This window comes from Saimiri boliviensis, chromosome 6, assembly GCF_048565385.1.
Source record: "Saimiri boliviensis isolate mSaiBol1 chromosome 6, mSaiBol1.pri, whole genome shotgun sequence".
Classification (NCBI taxonomy): Eukaryota; Metazoa; Chordata; class Mammalia; order Primates; family Cebidae; genus Saimiri; species Saimiri boliviensis.
This window is the reverse complement of record NC_133454.1, coordinates 60,875,956-60,897,947: the sequence shown is the minus strand read 5'-3', so window position 1 is coordinate 60,897,947 and position 21,992 is coordinate 60,875,956. Positions and strand designations below refer to the sequence as shown.

At 43.4% G+C, this 21,992-nt stretch overlaps 2 protein-coding genes, 1 long non-coding RNA gene and 1 pseudogene across 9 annotated transcripts in view; 2 read left to right on the top strand and 2 right to left on the bottom strand.

Annotated features, from left to right (window-relative positions):
- The first annotated feature begins 184 nt into the window (after positions 1 to 184).
- Positions 185 to 6,397, top strand: LOC141584837 (uncharacterized). The gene is made up of 2 exons (XR_012518050.1): positions 185 to 304; positions 460 to 6,397. It is a non-coding gene; the product is annotated as an uncharacterized LOC141584837 (long non-coding RNA).
- Positions 1,817 to 21,092, bottom strand: EI24 (EI24 autophagy associated transmembrane protein). Of its 7 annotated transcripts, none has more exons than XM_074400803.1 (11): positions 20,944 to 21,086; positions 18,011 to 18,129; positions 15,144 to 15,289; positions 14,251 to 14,311; positions 13,072 to 13,138; positions 12,360 to 12,484; positions 11,244 to 11,363; positions 10,090 to 10,201; positions 8,994 to 9,105; positions 8,078 to 8,152; positions 1,864 to 2,019 (listed from the first exon to the last, which is right to left on the bottom strand). In XM_074400803.1, coding segments are annotated over exons 2-11 (861 nt in total). In that variant the 5' UTR covers positions 18,053 to 18,129; positions 20,944 to 21,086; the 3' UTR covers positions 1,864 to 2,018. The 7 variants fall into 7 exon arrangements, with proteins under 7 accessions (XP_074256902.1, XP_074256904.1, XP_039327352.1 ...); XM_039471418.2 differs by lacking the exon at positions 1,864 to 2,019 and adding an exon at positions 5,895 to 7,056 and having other exon boundaries at positions 20,944 to 21,087; XM_074400804.1 differs by lacking the exon at positions 1,864 to 2,019 and adding an exon at positions 7,667 to 7,685.
- On the bottom strand, positions 15,746 to 15,845 carry LOC120364782 (U6 spliceosomal RNA; annotated as a pseudogene).
- The window catches only part of FEZ1 (fasciculation and elongation protein zeta 1), a 114,951-nt gene continuing 113,448 nt past the window's right edge, over positions 20,490 to 21,992 (top strand). The window contains exon 1 of the mRNA XM_074400799.1: positions 20,490 to 20,554. The gene's annotated coding sequence lies outside the window, so the exon portion shown is untranslated. The remainder of the gene's footprint in view (positions 20,555 to 21,992) is intronic.

Here is a 21,992-nt window from a genome sequence, read left to right as displayed (position 1 = left end):
GAACTGTCTGTCAAAGGAGGAGGCGTAAACCAAGCCGTGAATCCAGTTGTCAATTGGCCATTACAGCTATCATTTAGCACTCTAGAGGCGGGGCTGTGTGCTCCCGCCGGGCTATCATAGGCCGGCGCCTCGGAGTCAGGACCGCGGAAAGAACATGCCCCAAGCAGTTTGGTTGAGGGCGGAGGAGTGACGTGTCAGTCTGCGGAACCACGGGGAGTCGCGGTGGAAAGGCGTAGGCCGCTGACTCTCGTCATGTGACAAGAAGTGGAAACTACGCCGAAATAGGCCCGCGCTGCAAGTCCCAGTAAGTTGGAATGCGGAGCCGCTGGTCTGTTTTTTTAAAGTTAGAAATTGTTACCTAATACAGGGTGAAAGGAGAGGAGGGAAGCATTTTTCTACCCACTTACTCTCAATTTAAACTCAAACGCTTCCTGGTCCAGACCGTTTCGTCTTTTGCAGGAGCCTGATAATTAGCTCAAGAGCTTTTACTGTGCTTTGGTAACTGCGATGCACCTGGGAACCCTGACAGAGTTCACAAGGCATGGCCGTTTCATCAGCCCCTGGCTTTACGAAAGAGCGTGTCTGGCTTAAAGGGGTTGCCGGGGCTAAGCTGGAAGCGTCTCCACTGCTGGCTGAGGCAGCCGGCGCCGCGGAGGCACAGCCCTCCCAAACAGCAGGCGGGCTTCCTCGGGGGACCAGGAGGCAGCCCGGCCATGCCTTAGCAGCCCTTTGGAAGATACCGGCCAGAGAGCCGCTCTCCCTATACTAACTTGCCTCTCTTATCCCGCACCCTACGGCCCCTCACACCCCATAGCGTTGCTGAGGGCAGAGAAGGGGACGAAGTTTCAGCAGCAATTCCATCATCTCAGACTCGCAACGAACACACCTACATCCTCATGCACTTCCACTCCTCGCGCGCCTCGGTGAGCCAAGGCTGCACCAGAGAGAGTGGGAACGTCCCGCAGCTCTGCAAGCTTATTGCCACTCCCACAGCTTCCTATTTACTCTCCCATGAAGGCAACCCACCGTTTATTGAAAGGTCATTATTTAAACCAGTGCTTCAGAATGACATGTACTTTTTTCAAAATTCACATGGCCAGGCTCCCCTCAGGACGTTATGATTCAATAGATCTGCTTTTTTGTTTTGTTTTTAATAGTTAAGTGTTCGCAAAAGGAAACAAGCTGAGCCTGAAGGAATTACAGAACTTGAAGTAAATGCTTCTTCGAAACAAGAGTTTTTTCTCTTAAAAAAAAAAAAAAAAAAAAAAAAAAAAAAAAAAAAAAACAGCGGGGGTCGGGGGCAGGATTAAAATTAGAAAGATTGTGTTAAAAGTTTTTTGTTTGTTTGTTTGTTTGTTTGTTTTAAGTGCTACCTTAAAATACTGAGGCCAGGCGCGGTGGCTGAAGCCTGTAATCCCAGCACTTTGGTAGGCTGAGGCACGTGGATCACCTGAGGTCAGGAGTTCAGGAACAGCTTGGCCAACATGGTGAAACCGTGTCTCTACTAAAATTACAGAAATTAGCTGGGCGTGGTGGCGAGCGCCTGTAATCCCAGCTACTAGGGAGGCTGAAACAGGAGAATCCCTTGAACTCCTGGGAGGCGGAGGTTGCAGTGAACCAAGATCGTGCTATTGCACTACAGCCTGGGCGACAGGGACTCCGTCTCCAAAAAAAAAAGTATTAAACATGTTTCTTAAAGAGAATACATTTAAGCTTCCAAGTGATGAAATTAAGTCAGCCTTTTCAGACGTCAAAATAATGTGTGAACCAAGTTTGAAAATCAAAGCTTATTTTTAGGATGAGTCTTTGATACCAATCCACGGGAAAAGGCTTATTTATGAATAAAATCAAAGGAAAACAAACTCATTGGAAAATCATTATAATTATTATAAACAAACCTTGAGAGCCAGGTGTGGTGGCTCAGGATTGTAATCCCAGCACTTTGGGAGGTTGAGACGACAGGATGGTTTGAGGTCAGGGGTTCAAGACTGGCCTGGGCAACATGGTGAGATGCAGTATCTACAAAAAATAATTTAAAAAATTAGCTGGAGGTGGTCGTGTAATCCCAATTACTGAGGAGGCTGAGGCAGGAAGATCACTTGAACCCAGAAGTTAAGCAGCAGTGAGCTATGATCACAACACTTTACTCCAGCATGGGCAACAGAGCAAGAAAGACCCTGTTTTTAAAATAAAATAATAAAATAAATAAACCTAGAGTTTATACATGAATTTAGTGTATCAGTTAATCCTCCTCCCTCCTGATTTATAAGACCAGAAGTTTTGAATTGTTTCAGAAAGCAGTGCTTTTACTATTTGCATAAAAGGAATGTTTTGATGCATAAAAGGAATGTTTTGATGTAGAACTTTCTTGAAAAGCTTTGGTCTTTCCTAAAGTATCAGTTTACCTTTCTTGTGTATCATTGATCAAAAGAAACTCATGCCTTCATCTCATCTGTAGCACACCATAGTTTTATGTATCCTTGAAGCTGTTTTCTCCAGAACCCACGTTTCTAAGTGTGTGCAAAGCTGTATCACTGGGATTTCCAAGGAATGCACTTCTGGATTCCACTGCTGCATGTTGTTTGGTTGGGTGTTTTGTCTTAGTAAGACATTGTTCTTTTTTTTGTAATCTGATAAGACATCTATTTCTTGGAATTGTTTTTCATTTTTTATGGATTTTTTTCAAATTAGTGTTTTAGAAAAGCTGAATGGAAGCAAACATTGCCTTTTTGTGTTAGAAAATATCTGTATTTTGTCCTTGATAAATAGCATGGCTAGGTTTAGAAGTGAAGGAACAAAATTTGGACCCAGCCACCCCAACCCTTATGCACAGACACATAAAAGCACACTTTCAAGGCATTATGACTTTATTGTCTGTGATCCAGCATTGTCTTAAGAAGCCTGATGCCAATCTGAGTCACATTCCATTATGGGTAATCTATTTCCCTCTCTGATAAATTGTCTTTCCTTAGAGATTTCATCTATGTGTTCCATCTTTTTTCATTTTTTCTGCTTTACATTTGGCAGGCCCTTTCAGTCTGAAAACTACAATTTGTATCATCAGTTTAGGAAATGTTCTTTGATTTTATTCGTCTCCATTTTTCTATTCTCATTTTCTGAAGTTGCTATTGGACAAATGTTTTATCTCCTGGCTCTTCGATACCTCTACCATTCTTAACTTTTTCTTGATCTTTTTGCTATATGTTGTGGAAGATTACCTCAGTATTATCTTGCAGTTCACTAATTTATCCTCTTCAATGTCACTTTTTTTTTTTTTTTCCTTGAGACAAGGTCTCACTCCATCGACCAGGCTGGAGTGCAGTTGCACAATCTCATCTCACTGCACCCTCAACCTCCTGGGCTCAAATGATCCTCCTCCCTCAGCCTTTGAGTAGTGGGGAACACAGGCACAAGCCACCACACCCAGCTAATTTTTGTATTTTTGTAGAGACGGGGTTTCACCATGTTGCCCAGGCTGATCTTGGAACTCCTGAGCTCATGCAATCCACCCACCTCGGCCTCCCAAAGTGCTGGGATTTCAGGTATGAACATGACACACCTGGCCAGGGTCACTTTTATAAGCCATCTCATTTTTTTAAATTTCCGTAACTGCTTTAATTTCCAAGAGTGTTCCTATTCTGTTCTTTTCACAATAATCTGTTCTTACATTATGGATGCAGTAGCTTCTGAAATCTCTATGAAAATTATTAGAATTCTAAAGTTATTAGAATTTCTTTTACTATAGCCGGTCAAGGTGGCTCACACCTGTAATCCTAGCACTTTGAGAGGCCAAGGCAGGTGGATCACAAAGTCAGGAGATCGGAACCATCCTGGCTAACATGGTGAAACCCTGTACTAAAATACAAAAAATATTTTAGTATTTTTTGTACGAAAAATACAAAAAATTAGCTGGGCGTGGTGGCATGTGACTATAGTCGCAGCTACTTGGGAAACTAAGGCAGGAGAACTGCTTGAATCCAGGAGGCAGAGGTTGCAGTGAACCGTGTTCATGCCACTGCACCCCAGCCTGGGCAACAGAGCAAGACTCCTTCTCAAAAAAAGAAAAAAAAAAAAATCTTAAGTTACCTTTTGTTTCCATAATTACTTAAATTTCCTGCAGGGCCAGGTGTTGTGTTTTGGAAAAGCTGCTGAAATGACTCTGATGTTGATTCCTCGTGAAGAGGAATAGTTAGAGGAACTTACCTAAATGATTAAGTGGTCTTTTTTTTTTTCTGTAGGTCTCAAAGCACTACAGAACATTTACATTTGAAATCAGAATGAGTACAAGGAAAGGCTGAACATACGGCCTAACCTGCTCATCTTACTCAAAGATGAGTTATCTGAATTCCAGTGTTTTATCCAGCTTTGAGATCTATGGAAAAATAGCTGATTGTGTAATTCTTAAAATTTTTACATGTTCAGTTGCTTGTCTCTCTCACTGAACTGTCAGGTCCTAGATGGCAGTAATCGTATCTTTCTGGTTCACCCTTGAATCCCCAGTCTCTTGCTGAGTACCTGATAAAAGTTGGTACTCAAATACTTGTTATGTGATTAAGTCATAGTTCCCCCACTTGGTCCTTCAGTGTTCTGCAGACTCATTATAGGTCCATCTAAAATTTGTACTGGTGTATGGCTCTCATTGTTACAAAGGTGTAAGTTACACTGACCGGAAGTCAGCTTCCTTTTAACTCCTCTAGGTTATACAGCTTAGGCAGAATGGTTTTGAATTTTGTTTTGTTTTGTTTTTGAGACAGTCTTGCTCTGTCACCCAGGCTGGAGTGCAGTGGCATGATCTCGGCTCACTACAACCTCTGCCTCCTGGGTTCAAGCAATTCTCCTGCCTCAGCCTCCTGAGTAGCTGGAACTATAGGTGTGTGCCACCATGCCTGGCTAATTTTTTATATTCTTAGTAGAGACAGGGTTTCACCATGTTAGCCAGGATGGTCTCGATCTCCTGACCTCATGATCTGCCCGCCTTGGCCTCCCAAAGTGCTGAGATTACAGGCATGAGCCACCTCACCCAGCCCAGAATGTTAACAAAATGTGAGATGACTGCTAATCTAACTATTCCACCCCACTACTGATGAACAGATAACCTTCACCAGACCAATCTCAATGATGGAGTTAAACACACATACAGGAGCATGTGTGTTTACCTTCAAAATTAACAACTCCCAGCAACATTTTTTTTAACCTTTTATTTATTTATCTTTTTAAGATGGAGTTGTGCTCTTGTTGCCCAAGCTAGAGTGCGATGGCACCATCTTGGCTCACTGCAACCTCTGCCTCCCAGGTTCAAGCGATTCTCCTGCCTCAGCCTTCCCAGTAGCTGGGATTACAGGCATGCACCACTACGCCCAGCTAATGTTTTTTTTTTAAATTTTTTGTAGAGATGGGGTTTCACAATGTTGGTCAGGCTCATCTCGAACTCCTGACCTCAGGTGATCCACTTGCCTCGGCCTCCCAAAGTGCTGGCATTACAGGCATGAGCCACTACACCCAGCGACACATAGACTTTAGAGCAGGCGTCCCCAAGCTTTTTACACAGGGGGCCAGTTCACTGTCCCTCAGACCGTTGGAGGGCCACCACATACTGTGCTCCTCTCACTGACCACCAATGAAAGAGGTGCCCCTTCCTGAAGTGCGGCGGGGGGCCAGATAAATGGCCTCAGGGGGCTGCGGGCCGTAGTTTGGGGACGCCTGCTTTAGAGCAAATAACAATCTGAGTCTCCCACCAAATATAAATGTGATTATAATCATATAATCCAGCCTTTCTCAAAGAACATTTTTCAGGGTTAATTTCTCAAACCTATAACTAAATTCTCCAAGACAAAGTCTTATATTCCATGAGTACATTTCTCAAGGTCATAATTTGCAAATTCAACCATTACACATTTTGTGGGAAACCAGCTCACGTTTAATTGTGATATTTTAAAATTGTACAAGTATTTTGACATCTGCCCCCCACATTTAATCTCTTAAAATGACAGGAAAACATCAACCAATCACAGGTTTGATACGTTTACCCCTTCAGTTCCTGTTTGCAGCACCCAATATTCCTTTGAAATATCAAACAGACCAGGCAGTGGCCAACAGTAAATTTCTGCCCGCCGTCTCCCACCCCCAACAGATTTGAAAAGTTCAGGTTTAGTGTTGTTGCAGTGGCACTTGTCCAGAATTGGTACTTCCCCATAGTTGGGGGACTTTAAATGTACCAGTGGAAATAGCTTTTTCCCCTTCAAGGGGAAGAAAGAAAATCACTCCTCAAAACCCAGCAGATCTGGCTGTGAGGTTTTTCCTCCTATCTCATCTCTTCAGGCTATTTTTTTTTTTTTTTTTTTTTTTTTTTGCAGTGGAGCAAGAGAGACCAAAACCTAACCTGAGTTACAAGAAACAAGACAGTAATGGCTATAAAGGGAGTGACCAGGAGCAACTGGGACACTCCTTTACCTCCCATATCCAATGTATGTGCTTCACAGAAAAACAACAAAAATAACAAATCCACAAAATACAACAGCTAGAATTACAAAATCCATTCATCCAAGGGTGGTAGAAGGCAGGATGGAAAGGTGGGAAGGTAAATGGCACAGGGAGAAAAACAAAGTATTCAAATCAGTCCAGGCACAGGGACTGGCAAATGCTAGAAAATAGCTGCAGAAAAACCTGTGGTCCTTTCAGACTCACGGTGATGTTAAAAATCCACACACTGGTGTCGGAAACGTTCTGCCTTACGTGCACCAGAGACAAAAATTCCAATTCCTCAGAGAGAAGGGAATATGCAGAGGGCCCTTGGCAGAGTGGGTCCTGCCTTCCCTAGCAGGGGGAGATGAACAAGGAAAGAGCTGCCACAGCCTCCTTCCAATCCCGCCCATCCCCTTTGGATGGCAGGCAACTCAGTGGCCTGCAGCAGCCTTCAGTTTGGCAGGAGACGGATGCGGTGAAGGGAACTTCTCTGCAGAAGTGGAGCTGCTCAGGGCAGACTGCAGGTAGACTGTCTTGTGGAAGAGTCTGTTGCTTAAGAAGACCACCAAGGAGAAGAGGCGCAACTGGAAGAGACTAAAAGGCAAGAAACCCACCTTGTTAGCTCCCCATTTAGAGTTATTTCTGTTATTTGACAACTTACCTGACATTAAAACTACACAGGGAAAGACAAGACAAATGAAATTTGATCAAGGAAATACAGATATTAGATACATGGATGGAACAGACAACTAAAAATGCATTGGAGCCAGGTGTGGTGGCTCATAGCTATAATCCCAGCACTTTGGGAGGCTGAAGCAGATGGATCACTTGAGAAAAAAATTAGCAGGGCATGGTGGCATGTGCCTGTAATTCCAGCTACCCGGGAGGCTGAGGCAGGAGAATCGCTTGAACCTAGGAGGTGGAGGTTGCACTAAGCTGAGATTGTGCCACTGTACTCCAGCCCAGGTAACAGAGCAAGACTGTCTCAAAAAAACAAAAAAGAATGCACCGGGCCCTGCTGCTGCCATGAATGTAATGCAGTTACTAGCACTGAAGTATGGTGGCACTTACAGGAAATAGTATTAATTCTGATTTGAGAAGCACTTTACTTTTTATTTTATTTTATTTTCCTTTTCCACCGAATCACAGTTCAACTGAGAAGTACTTTTCTATGGCTGACTTCAGGGTACAGACTTCAAGGAATGTCTGAAGGTATATTCTATCTGTGGTTGCAGGAAGAAGAGTTTCAAAAGAAAGTCAACTATTCCTCTTAAGATAAACAGTTAGCACCGCTGTATAGCAAGAGCATACATAAACCCAAAGCAAACCTAAGTCTCTAATACAAGTATCCACAGACTTAACCAAAATTGATCAAAGACCGATTGAGCTGTTTTTTGAAGTGATAAAACCTTTATTATTGCCAAAAACTCATTTTAAAACATATTTTACTACTGTTACCAATAAACTCATGTGGCCAGATCATAACAGCCTTCTACTTGAATGTGTATAATGGATCAATTTTGGAAAAAAATAATAAAGCCTCAAACTGACATAACTTTGGTGTTACAGCCCCAATCCTTTACACAGCAAAACTTCATCACTGGCCAGTACTTACTATGCTTTGCCAGGGGTCTTTGCTTCATTGGCGCTGATAATGAATAAAGGAAAGAGGATAGAGAAAAGGCAGCCACTGTTAATAAAACAAAAATAAATAATTAGTCACCTTCATAACAGCCATAACTTTGGAGAAGATATTAGATGCTCCAAGTTTCTTTGCTTCCAGTATAAATGTAATGGCTTGATGAAACCTCAATATATCAAACACACTTTTTTTTTTTTTTTTTTTTTTTTGAGATGGGATCTCATTCTTTTGGCCCAGGCTGGAGTGCCTGAGGTGATCCGCCCACCTCAGCCTCCCAAAGTGCTGGGATTACAGGCGTGAAGCACAGCACCAGGCCCATCAACCACTCTTTCAAAAAGAACATATTTTTCTAAGCATTGGGTATGTTTAACATTGCTCTACAGCCTGGGGTGGTGGCTTATGCCTGTAAACCAGCACTTTGGGAGGCCAAAGCGAGTGGATTACTTGAGGTCAGGAGTTCAAGACCAGCTTGGCCAACACAGTGAAACCATTCTCTACTAAGAATACAAAAATTAGCAGGGCATGGTGGCATATGCCTGTAATCCCAGCTACTCAGGAGGCTGAGGCAGAAGAATCACTTGAACCCGGGAAGCGGAGGTTGCAGTGAGCCGAGATAGTGCCACTGCACTCCAGCCTGGGCAACAGCAGAACGAGACTGTCTCAGAAAAAAAACAAAAATTTCTCCAGGAGGCAACATAGAAAAAGAATATGGGATATAGGGACATGCAGACTAGATCTTCATGCTAACAAACGTAGAAACACCCTGCAGGTCTCCTGATGGACAAATAACTATGTAGAATGCATAACATAGAACCAAGCAAACAAAAGGTACTGACTTCATGAATTTTTATTTTTACTAGTCTCCTTCAAATCCCTCTAGCCAAATTACCTGATAATATATGAGGACTGCATTGCTGTGAGAAAAGCCAAGGGCAAACCAAACCCAAAGTAGTAAGGCCAATTCCTTTCTATGTTAGACAACCGCTGGTGCATTTCAATTCCTAAAACAAGAAAGCCAATACAATTAGTTACTATTTTTCCTTTTAGTCAAGTGACTAAACTATGGTAGACAAACCATGAGTTTTAGGTACAGATTTTTTATTATTATTATTTGAGACAGAGTCTTGCTTTGTTGCCCAGGCAAGAGTGCAGTGGTTCAATCTCAGGTCAGTGCAACCTCCATCTCCCAAGTTCAAGCGATTCTCCCAGCCTCCCGAGTAACTGGGATTACAAGCACCCGCCACCACATCCAGCTAATTTTTGTATATTTTTAGTAGAAATAGGGTTTCACCATATTGGTCAGGCTGGTCTTGAACTCCTGACCTCAGGCAATCTACAGGCCTCGGCCTCCCAAAGTGCTGAGGTTACAGGTGTGAGCCACCGCACCTGGCCTAGGTACAGATTTAGAACAGAGCTACAGCATGTAAATTAGAAGTGTACAAATCTGATTTAAAGCATGTGAAGCTTTTTACAATTCCATAATCGTAATTTCAAAGCTGACAGGCTAAGTGAATTAAGAATTTCAGCACCAGCATCCTTTGTCAGGATTAGTATGGAACTAAGCAAGGTAGCAAATCCAGAGGATGCCATCCTGTAAGTATCAGTTAACCTCTTTCAACTCACACACACCCTGGTAAATATCTGAAGGTCTTTCTAAAATACCCCCAAAAGAATCCTGATGCTGACATCACTTCAGTTTCTCTGACTTAGAACAACTCATGCTCACTTATGCCATCTTACAGCCCAGTCAGAGATACATAATGTTAAGCACCAAAAAGATAATGCTATACTACCACATCCCCCCAGCCTCAAAGTTGAGAGTTAAACCCACTAAGCTGAATGTAAGCTCCCTCTTGCCAATGAGACTGCGTCCCTCCTAAGATGGTTTGCCTAGAGCCTGACTATTGAGTAGTTTAAGAAGTCTGCTTAGCAGTAGCATTTCCAAACTGGGCCTCCATTTTCTGGATTTCTTTAGATGGACTTACCTTTATTGAACCAACGATATTCAAAGCAGTACAGTGAGTAGAGAAGAGACATATGCAGGAGACTAACCAGCTGACCGACAAGATGGATGGGAAAGAGACTCACAAACATTCCCTGAAGAACAAATATGGAAAATCTTAATCCCAAAGCCTCGGTAATTTAACACCATTCACCTGCCATTCTCCAATCATGACTGACTGAGATAGCTTCCTAGCTGCTCCTCAAGTTTCTAAAAGACCAGGTACAGGCTTGGCACAGTGGCTCATGCTAGTAATCCCAATACTTTGGGACGCTGAAGCAGTAGGGTCTCTTAAGGCCAGGAGTTCAAGACTAGACTGAGCAACAAAGTAAGACCGTGTCGCTACAAAAAAAGTTTAAAATTAAGCTGAGCATGATGGCATGTGCCTGTAGTCCCAGCTACTCAGGAGGCTAAGGCAGGAGTATTGCTCGAGCCCAGGAGTTTGAGGCTGCAGTGAGGCTATGACTGTGCCACTGCATTCCAGCCTAGGTGACAAAATAAGACCCTGTCTTTTTTTTCTTTTTGAGATGTTTTGCTTTGGTCACCCAGGCTGGAGTGCAATGGCACAATCTCAGCTCACCATAACCTCCGCCTCCTGGGTTCAAGAGATTCTCCTGCCTCAGCCTCCCAGGTAGCTGGGATTATAGGCACCTGCCACCATATACAGCTATTTTTTATATTTTTAGTAGAGCTTACTTTTGTATTTTTAGTATATCACCTAAAGTCAGGAGTTTGAGACCAGCCTGACCATGCTGGTCTCAAACTCCAGAACTTAGATGATCCACCCGCCTTGGCCTCCCAAAGCGCTGGGATTACAGGCATGAGCCACCAGGCCCAGCCAACCCTGTCTCTTAAAAAAAAAAAAAAAAAAAAAATTGACGTAACTATAAAAAGAAAAAAAAAGTTTCCACCTGGCAGGACTGGAAAATAACCAGAGTAGCAGAAAAGAGCAGGTAAATTCAATTTTTAAATTCTTATTTCTGTGAAAAAAAAAAAAAAAATTTTTTTTTAATTATTAGCTACCACCAGCATATACATAATACTCTATAATCATAATACTCTTTGTGAAGCTCGCTCTAGTGAAACATTTTTTTTTTTTAAATAAAGTTGTCTGTGTGCCCAGAAGACCATTCTCACCTGAATGAGGAAAAGAGCCTGCAGCAAAAGGTTGAAGAGCATGTCAGCAATTATTTTGCTGACACTAGGGAATGGGTGAGGCTTCCTCCCTGATACCTCAAATGCCAGGTCAGCTATATCCTGTAACAGAGAAAGTGTACCAAAACACAAATTAAATGGCCTTGATATATATCCCCAAAGCTAAGGCCACTGGTCTGCCACTAGAGCCGCCAGTTAAGAAAAGGTTTATTTAAAAATAAGCTGGGCGTGATGGCATGTGCCTATAGTCCCAGCTACTCAGGAGGCTAAGGTAGGAGGACCGCTGCCTTACACGGTGGCTCATGCCTATAATCTCAGCACTTTGGGAGGCTGAGGTTAGCAGATCAAGATGTCAGGAGTTCCAGATCAGTCTGGCCAACATGGTGAAACCCTATCTCTACTAAAAATACAAAAAAAAAATAGCTGGGGATGGTGGCACACACCTGTAATCCTAGCTACTTGGGAGTCTGAGGCAGGAGAATTGCTCGAACCAGGGAGGCAGAGGTTGCAGTAAGCCAAGATCACGCCACTGCACTTAAGCCTGGATGACAGAGCCAGACTCTGTCTCAAACAAAAAAAAAAGAAAGAAAAGGCACCAGACATCTGGCAATGGGATGCTAAGAAAATAATTCCATTCTATAAGAAAAAAAAGTCTGAGCACAGTGGCTCATGTCTATAATCCCAGCACTTTGGGAGGCTGTGGTGGGTGAATCACCAGGTCAGGAGTTTGAGACCAGCCTGGCCAATACAGTGAAACGCGTCTCTACTAAAAATACAAAAAATTAGCAGATTGTGTAGTGGCGGGTGCCTGAAATCCCAGCTGCTTGGGAGGCTGAGGCAGGAGAATCACTTGAACCTGGGAGGTGGAGGTTGCAGTGAGCTGAGATCGCACCACTAAACTCCAGCCTGGCAACAGAGCGAGACTCAGTCTCAGCAATAACAAAAAAGGAACACAAAGATCGCTTTGCCTCTTGGCCAAGAAACATTAAGGCTGAAAAATATGGCCTCCTACATGCCTACTAACTTCACAGGCTGAAACTTGTCACCTGTCAACCAATCATGCTGTGGGACCCAGACTCCATTCTGCCCTGAACTTACCTGGAACCAAATAGCATTCACCACTTTGCTAAGCACAAACAAGGGGAGCACCCAGAGAGCACTGAAAATTGACGTGAGGAAGAATTCCAGCCATGACCAAACATCTCCATGCAGTGACGGGTCACCTAAGAAAGAGGAAACGAGTTATCAGAAATGGAAACCCAGAAGACCAAATGTGGAACCCCCATCTCGTGACTATTCTCTGTCTCCTCCTGGATCTTTCTAGTTCTTGCCAGCACATGACTATACTTATCCCAAAGAGTCTAACTGAGAATAGACACACCACATTCTGGCCACAATTCCAATTCAAATAAACCAGATATGTGCTGCTTATCTTGATGTAAACCTGCTTACATGATGGTTAACGAGATGCCACAGTGATTACCAGTACAATATTTGCAGGATACCATCTGGGTTTAAATCTCAGCTCTGCCACTTATTAATGGTTTAACCTTGGTAACTTACATTTTCTCATTCATAAAATGGATAGAATAACAGTACCCATCTTAAAGGGCTGTTGAAAGGTCTAAGTTAAAAAACAGCTAATGCTCTCATCTGAAGGCTTTAGGGGAATAACTAAATATAAATTTTTAAAAAGAATAAAACAAAAACAGCAAAAGCTCCTGGTACACAGGAAATGTTCAGTAACTGAGGGAGATTGAAACATCTCCCACTCTGTCTCCAACAGACAAGGAGCAGGGTATATACTTACCAATGATCCGGGCTGTTACCGACTGAAGCACAGGAATAAATACTCGATAAAACAAGAGGAGACTGAACTAAAGAAAAGAAGCAACAAGGCAAACATCAAAAGCCAGTCTTTAAAACAGGAGTTTCAAGTTTTAGTGTAATGATTTTATAGATGGGAGTGCCTTTTATAAATCAGGAGGCCTAGGCCAGGTGCAGTGGCTCACACCTGTAATCCCAGCACTTTGGGAGGCCAAGGCAGGTGGATCACTTGAGCTCAGGAGTTCGAGACCAGCCTGGCCAACATGGTGAAACCCTGTCTCTACTAAAAATACAAAAATTGGCTGGGCATGGTGGTGCATGCCTGTAATTGCAGCTACTGGGGAGGCTGAGGCAGGAGAATCACTTGAACCCAGGAGGCAGAGGTTGCAGTGATATGAGATCACGCCACTGCACTCCAGCCTGGGCAACACAGTGAGACTCCATCTCAAAAAAAAAAAAAATGAAATAAATCAGCAGGCCCGAAAAAGCACCGAAACTCGATCCATTTCTATTTCTCAACACTTCAATTGAGAGATACAAACTTGATGCTGCCTATAAAACAATGAAACTTTTGGGGGCATAGAGGAACATTTCAAATAGTATTCAGGCCAAAATACAGGCATGTACTAAGTACACAGGAATACATAGTAATTAAATTTAAAGCTAACATCTGAAAACATCTGTGAATTGTTTAGATGAAGATGTTTTAAATTACTCTAAATTCTAAGTCAAAGGAAATATTTAACTACCCATTCTTCAAAGTACCGAAATTTCACTTAAGCCTGCGCTGGTCTCAGTTAATCGCAGGCAACTTTCTCTGCTGTAGGTTTCAATGGTAATTAATTCTTGGTGATCACTATAAGCAGAAGCAGGGAGAACCTTGTTCTTGTCCGCCCTTCCCTTCTGATTCCCCATAGTTGCTGTTAGCATTTTAAAATGTAAGTGTATATTCAGGACTGTGATGTTTGTTTATATACAAGTGTGCTTTCTCGAGTGGGAATAAAATCACTGCAGATGCAGACTCCTGAGTTATATTCCTAAGCGTACATCAGCAAATGAAAGCTGTTTGTCTCAGTGTTTCAAAAAAAACGGTTCATAACTATCAACCCAGCAACAATCTGAAGATGCTTATAAGGCACCTGAAATTTAAAGAAGAACTTACCCAGAACACTCCACCATTCCAAGCACAACACTGGAAAATTCTACTAACAATACGTGGTTCACTGGAAAAGACCACATGTATTTAGTTTTTAAGGCATAAGTTATTTCCTAATTGTGATTCAGTAGTTCGTTTTATATCTTTTGTGGGTACTATATTATTTTTCAGTACCTCATGTTCTCCCAATGTTCTAATGTCAGTCAATGAGACCAAAAAATGGTCAGGCACAGTGGCTCACGCCTGTAACCCTAGCACTTTGGGAGGCCAAGGTGGGCAGATCAACTGAGGTCAGGAGTTCAAGACCTGCCTGGCCAACATGGTGAAACCCTGTCTCCACTAAAAAATACAAAAAATTAGCCAGGCGTGGTGGTGCTCACCTGTACTTCCAGCTATTTGGAGGCTGAGGCAGAAGAATTGCTTGGACCCAGGAGGCAGAGGCTACAGTGAGCCAAGATTGCACCATGGCACTCCAGCTTGGTTGGGTGACATAGCAAGACTCCATCTCCAAATATATATGTATTTATTTATTTTGGGGGAACCAGTTTTTAAAAGAAAAATATTTTCTAAAGTCTGATGTTAGAAAAGATGAAAAGAGAAAGTGTGGGGCAGGGGTTCCTATTAATACATAAATCCACACAGGCTTCCCTAGAAGTATCTATCAAACCAAATAATATTTTGTGATTCTCTAGTCAGCATTCTGATTTAATGCCATGACATTTTTAGCAAGGATTATTGTTAGACTCTAGTTTAAGTCAATGTTGTGGGCAGAGGGGAAGTCATTTGCAACATTTTTCTGGGAAAAAGCACAAAAGAAATGACCTGATACTGAAATGTCAAGTCACTACGTAGGGTCTTCCCTCCCTTGGACATTTTGACATCAGGCATGCACTCCTTACCTCTCTTGCTTCCGCTCTATACTCTGGGCTCTTCTCTGTGCCAAGACACTACTTGCCCTTCTTCGACGCTGCTCCTCTCTCTTCTGCTGGATTCGAGCATCTAGCTTTGAGATGGTACAAATACCCCAGATGGAGTCTTTGATTCCCTACAGAAAAGGTTGTTGTTATTATTATTATTATTATTTGAGACAGGGACTTCCTCTGTCACCCAGGCTACAGTGCAGTGACTCAATCACAGCTCACTGCAACCTCCAACTCTTGGGTTCAAATAATCCTCCTGCCTCAGCCTCCCAAGGAGCTGTGAATACAGATGTGCACCACCATACCTGGCTAACTTTTCAATTTTTCTTCTCTAGTGATGAGGGTCTCACATGTTCATCAGGCTGGTTTCAAACTCCTGGCCTCAAACAATCCTCCTGCTTTAGCCTCCCAAAGGCTAAGAACTCACTCATGCATCCATCCCCCACCCATGTACTGCATATCTTCAATAAGCTATATATTGGTCATATGGAAATGCTCAAGAAGCTTATAACTTAGTAGAAAAAGCACACAAGTAAACCAAAAAATTACATTATAGGTTTTTTAAAAAAAAAAAATGTTTTTAAAATATGAAAGATTTCATGAATTTGCATGTCATGCAAAGGAGCCATGCTAATCTCTGTATTGGTCCAATTTTAGTACATGTGCTGCAGAAACAAGCACACATAGTTTAATAAGTACCACAAGAGATGTACGGCCCAAGTAGAGTGTCAGCACTGGGGTATTCAACTTCATTAGAAGGCAGATAAAGTTACTCTGGAAGCAATGGCCACGCTGGATTTAAGAATGGATGGCATTCTTGCCTACTGTTATTAAGCAAGACAAATTTTTGAAATAATAGAGAGAATACAGAGAAATGGGCAAGTTTATGTATTATCTGCTGACAGGAGCATAAGTTGGCACAATGTGCCCTTGATCTTTTTTATCTGAGTAATTTTACTCAATTTTGCTTTTAGCTTCTAAATCTTCCAACATTAATTTTTTAAATCACAAAACTCCATCTATCTAAGATAGTTAATTCAAATGGCTGAGGGCCTAGTACATGCTAGGATTATAGGATCCCCACCTCTAAGACATCTACAGTACGGTGAGGAAGACAAACATGTAAACAGCACACTGTAGAACTGTAAAACCAACACAAGGCTGAATTTTTTTTTTTTAAACCAGAGTTTTGCTCTGTCGCCCAGTGCAGTGGGGTGATCTTGGCTGGCTCACTGCAACCTCCGCTTCCTAGTTCAAACAATTCTCCTGCCTCAGCCTCCTGAGTAGCTGGGATTACAGGTGTGTGCCACCATGCCTGGCTAATTTTTTTTTTTTTGTATTTTTAGGAGAGACAGGGGTTTTGCTATGTTGGCCAGGCTGTGGGGGTTGAAATTTTATAGCACACAAATGGCAAGACAACAAGGTAAAGGTGTTAAAAGTAGATCATATGCAGCTGGGCACAGTGGCTCACGCCTGTCATCCTAGCACTTTGGGAGGCTAAGGAAGGTGGATCACTTGAGGTCAGGAGTTCAAGACCAACCTGGCCAACATGGTGAAACCCCCTCTCTACTAAAAATACAAAAATTAGCCAGGCATGGTGGTGCATGCCTGTAATCCTGGCTACCTGGGAGGCTGAGGCAGGAGAATCACTGGAACCTGAGAAGTGGAGGTTGCAGAGAGCCAAGACTGTGCCACTGCACTCCAGCCTGGGCAACAGAGCAAGACTCTGTCTCAAAAAAAAAAAAAAAAGTAGATCATATGCATAAAGTATTTTTAGACCTTCTAAGATATCCTTTCAGTCTTCCCTCTTCTGATCAAAAGTAGTAACCTTTTTACTTTCTCACTCTGCTAGAGTGCACTGGTACCATCATAGCTCATTGCTGCCTTATAATCCTGGGCTCAAGCAATCCTCCCTCGGTCTCCCGAAGTGCTGAGATTACAGGTGTGAGCCACCTCCTCTGGCCATAGAGGTAACCTGTTAAACTCTCCCACTAACCTCCAACAATTGGCCTCTCTCATGCTAGTGTAAATCTAAAAAGAGGAGGGTAACAACTGGGACATTACTAGACTTCAGACATACATTAAAAGTTGCGGACTTTTGGGCTATTGGTAATTTGGATGACTGGGTCCTAAACAGATCTTTATAGGGCATTTTCCTAGAGCATCCCCCTCACCTGCACAGCTTGTAGAATGGGAAGAAGAAAAAGGTTCTGGCTGGGTGCAGTGGCTCATGCCTGTAATCCCAGCACTTTGGGAGGCTAAGGTGGGCAGATCACTTAACCAAAGAGCTCAAGACCAACCTGGGCAACATGCCAAAACCCCATCTCTAGTTTAAAAAAAAAAAACAACTTTTTTTTAATATATGAAAAATTAGGGGGAAAAAAGATAGGTTCTCTAATCTAAATCTGAATTAATTAGTTTAGGTAATAGTACTGTACCAATGTTCATTTCGTATAGTTTTGACAAATGTACCGTGGTTATATATTAACATTAAGGGAAGCTGATGAAGGATATATGGGAACTCTCTGTACTACCTTATAACTTTTCTGTAACTCTAAACACATTCCAAAATAAAAAGTTAAAAAAAAAGAAAAGCTCTGAAGCCAAGATGACCAGGGTCCCAATACTAGAGACATTCACTGAAGAGGTCTTCCAAACACTTGCGAGAGTGCCTGCAAGATGTGGAACGATACCTATCTCTTGAGTAGTGTGCTCTAAAATAATAACCAGTATGTAAAGAACCCAAGAAATATGACAAAAGTTCCAAAAACCCCACAGGATTTTCTAGATAGTTCCTTCAGCAAAAAAGGCCAAGAGATGAATTCCTAGAAACAAGATGTACTCACTCTGGCAAGGTCCTGGAGAAAGGTTTTGACACTGTCAGCCATCTCTTCACCACCAAACTATCAACTATACAGAGGAGAGAGAAGTATCCCCCAATCTCTCATCATGAAGGACCTGGAAACTGATGGAACAGAATGGGGGCAAAATATTTATTTTAAAGATAAGTTACTTCATGAACATTTCCACTTGATTACCTCACATACTTACAGCTCTACTAAGATAGCAGTAGATATTAGCACTAACAGAGTGAATCAAGTAAAGCTATTCTTGTACAGCTGAAACCTAAAATCCCTAATTTTTTTCAAATGCAGTCACCAACATTTCATTTTTACATGGGGTATATGTGGTCTTGACAGTAAACCTCCTCTGACCCTCAATGCCCCTAACTATCCCTCCTATACATTCTAAGCACTGTTGAGGGTTTGGAGATGGATGATAATTACATTTCAATATCCTCTTAAGCAATTTTTATGTTTGCTGGATACCTTCAAATACTTGAATGAAAATACAAGAGCAAGATAAAAGTTCTTAAAAAAATTACTAAACACATGCTTCATTCATACAGAGCTCTCAGGCACACATGAAAGTTTAAGGTATGACATGAAATTGCCTACAAAAACTTCCAAATAGGTATTCTCTGTTTTCTAACTTTAAATATATACAGATATAATTTTAACATGCAATAAACAGTGGATTTTAAACTAAGCCTCAAAAAAGTTCGCATGTATAAACAGTCTTTAAAACAGTAAGGCTTTCCCATTTTATGTCTCAGGTGAATAGGATATCTAGTTTCAAAAATTAAGAATTTGAGAGTTCATGTGTATAAATACTTCTTTTTTTTTTTTTTTTTTTGAGACGGAGTCTCGCTCTGTAGCCAGGCTGGAGTGCAGTGGCATGATCTCGGCTCACTGCAATCTCCACCACGTCAGTTCAAGCCATTCCCCTGCCTCAGCCTCCCAAGTAGCTGGGATTACAGATGTGCGCCATCACATCCAACTAATTTTTGTACTTTTAGTTGAAACAGGATTTAACCATGTTGGCCGGGATGGTCTCCTTCTCCTGACCTCGTGATCCGCCTGCCTCAGCCTCCTAAAGTGCTGGAATTACAGGTGTGAGCCACCGCACCCAGCCATAAATACTTTTCATATACTATTCTCATATTTAATGTAAGATGACTTTTAAGGTGAATAGAAAACCCACTTTCAGGCATTTTTAAGAACTTAAGATTCTAAAGTTCTCAACACTCACTAAACCAAGTTGCAGTATTCTCGGTTTATGAGGTATGACCATAATACAATGATGGAATTTCACAAGCAGCTTGTACAAACCTTAAATTTCAAAACATAAGCACACTTTCCCCGACCTTTAACCACTTCACCAAACTGCTCCTCAATGACCCATCTGGACTAATGCCATTCAGAACTGGAAGAGCAGGGGATATGGCAGTAAGAAGGCAATTTGCACAACACTGTATGCCCTCTGCTTCTTAGGTCAAATCCTGCACAGATGGGCTGACTTCAGATAGATGTCTCTAGGGTAAGAAACTTCTGTTAATACTTCCCACTGTTCCCTCCTGAAAACAAACACCTCAGAGTTCCAGCCGCGTAGGTACAGCCATATAGACATGTTCTCAGGGTTGTGGTGAGGGCAGCTGAGCTAGATGACTAGCAAATGCTCAGTGATATGCAAGACACTAGTTTGTAAAGGCTCACAAATCCACTCCCTTAACTTGCTCATCTATAAATTAAGAGTACTAAACTTCATAGGTTTCTTGCATCCAATAGAGCAAAACAGCATGAAAAAAACTTAAAACACAACCTCACGAAAGTGAGCCAGCTTGGAGGTTTAAGGAAGCCCATTATTTGGCCTGGATTTCTCACAGGTAACTGACAGGGAACCTGAAACATTCTGTCTCAGTCCGCAACAGCTGTGTCATTTGATCCCTGGCCAGCTAACACCTGGTTTCTGCATGTACCAAGTGTCTGGGCACCTCCTGACCAAGAGTGGCCTATGAAGGATAAATCATTTCACTTTTATACTTAGATCCTAACATCCTTCCTACAGGAATATTTGGTGAATTACCCAATCTGCCAGATAACTGAGGCATGGAGGAAGATAACTTGCCACAACTGAGATCACACACAGAGACTGACACGGGAATCCTGCCGCTGAGCTAGATAGATGAAGATGCATCTGGTTCATTTAACAGGTGAAAGAACCAAGTCTCAGAAATTAAATGACTTGCCCAGACTGACAGCAAATGAATGGCAGCGACCGTGAACCTCAGAACCCTGGTGTCCAAACACCTAACATTACCTCGGTCGAACTTGTTTTTACTTAAGCTCTGCAATGAAGATTTTTGTTTTAACACGACCATTCCATGGACAAACAACCTCTCAAACCCGGAAACACAAATGCCATTAAATTCCTAACAGTCATTAGAAGCTTGTAAGCATCTGCTGAGGCACAGTCTTGCACTTTCATTTCTAAGTCGCTAAACCCAAGTCTCACAAGCAGGAAGCTGTCACAGTCCACTCCAGGTACAGGTAAGGAAAACATCCTCACTTCCCACGGGGCTCCACTGGCTGCCTCCCGAGTCCGCGGGTCCACTCGGGCCCGTCTCCTCACAGCTCCGAGGCAATTCGGCTGAAAACTGGTCTCCCTCCCTAGGCACAGCTGTGCACGAGGTGCGGACCACGCACACTCCGGGTCACACGGGGAGCTAAAGATAGCCGCGCCGCACCTGGGGCAGCCTCGCCCGGGGATGCGCCCAGCTTCTGGCCCCGTCCGGCTCCATCCCGCCCCTTCCCGCGAGGGGTCCTCGTCGGCAGCCCCACCAACCCACGCTCGGGCCCTGCCTGCCCTCCGGATTCCATCCGCTCAGTCTGGGCGGAGCGGCGGCCCCAAGGCCTGGCTTGACGAAGCCCGCACCTACCCGCAGCTCCGCCGCCGCGGTTCCAGCCCGGCCCCTTGCCCACCGCGGGCCAGCTCCGCCGGGGCGCTCCCAGGGCCGGGGCCGCTGCGCCCGCACTGGGCATGCCCGGGCCGCACAGGGCCGCTGGGAAGTCGGGCGGGCGCGAAGGACCCGCCGGGGCGACGGGGCGGGGCCCAGAGCCGAGGGGCCGGGCGGCGCGGAGCGACGGAGACTGGGAAATGTAGTCAGTTCGGGGCCGCGCCTCGCGCAGCGTGCGGGGTCTCCAGCTTCCCGGCTCCGCCGCCAGGCGGAGAGGACCCCTCACCCCTCTCCGTCGCGTCCTCGCGGATCCCGTTCTCGCTGAACTCTCCTCCTGTTCTTTGCCTGCCGCCGTTGACGCCACAGCCTGCTTGTGTTTTCTAAAATCCTGTGAAATTAGTAACAGGAGAGCAATAAAATACAGAGGGGACCTTGGTTTACCTGATTACAGATTTCCTGTAGAAGTTACTAACAAATGATGGGTTCAAATCAAGCTTCACTCTCAATGATCCAGGATAGGACAAGCTCCCATCCAATTTGGCTGCATTATGTTTGTGTAATCTTATGGCAAAGGAGTAGTTGACATGAAACGAGGTAGAGAATCACTGTCCTCATCTCCATCCCACAAGTCCAGTTCCACCGCAGGAAAGGGCAGCTTCTTGGCGTGGAATTGGAAAGAAGGCAAAGTTTTACCTTCCCCCTTTTAGGGGTTCTCCTCTGGGCCTGAGCATTAAACTGACATAAGATAGATTAACAAGAGAAAAACTGTGAGGAAAAACTCAAACCGTTTTTCCCTACTCTCACACCAACATGGTCAACACAGAAGAGTTTTGTGATCAAATATGTGGGGTTTTTTTCCCCCACACCCCAAGCAGTGGACACCAGCTGGGTGTCCCCTAATTCAATTCCATCCTGATGCTATTTTCTGGAGGTGGTCTCAGATCCCACAGACTGAGGGCTCAGTCCCCAAGACTTTACTCTCCCCTTCAGACACCAGTCACAAGTTTAGGTACCCTGAACTAACTAACGGG

Excerpts from the sequence above, each read along its gene's own strand:
- EI24 (XM_039471418.2), bottom strand. The coding sequence starts at position 18,052 with ATGGCTGACAGTGTCAAAACCTTTCTCCAGGACCTTGCCAGA. Across the intron at positions 15,290-18,010 it reads TTCTCCAGGACCTTGCCAGA|GGAATCAAAGACTCCATCTG; the intron begins GTGAGTACATCT and ends CCTTTTCTGTAG. Across the intron at positions 10,202-11,243 it reads AGGCTCTTTTCCTCATTCAG|GGAATGTTTGTGAGTCTCTT; the intron begins GTGAGAATGGTC and ends TTTGTTCTTCAG.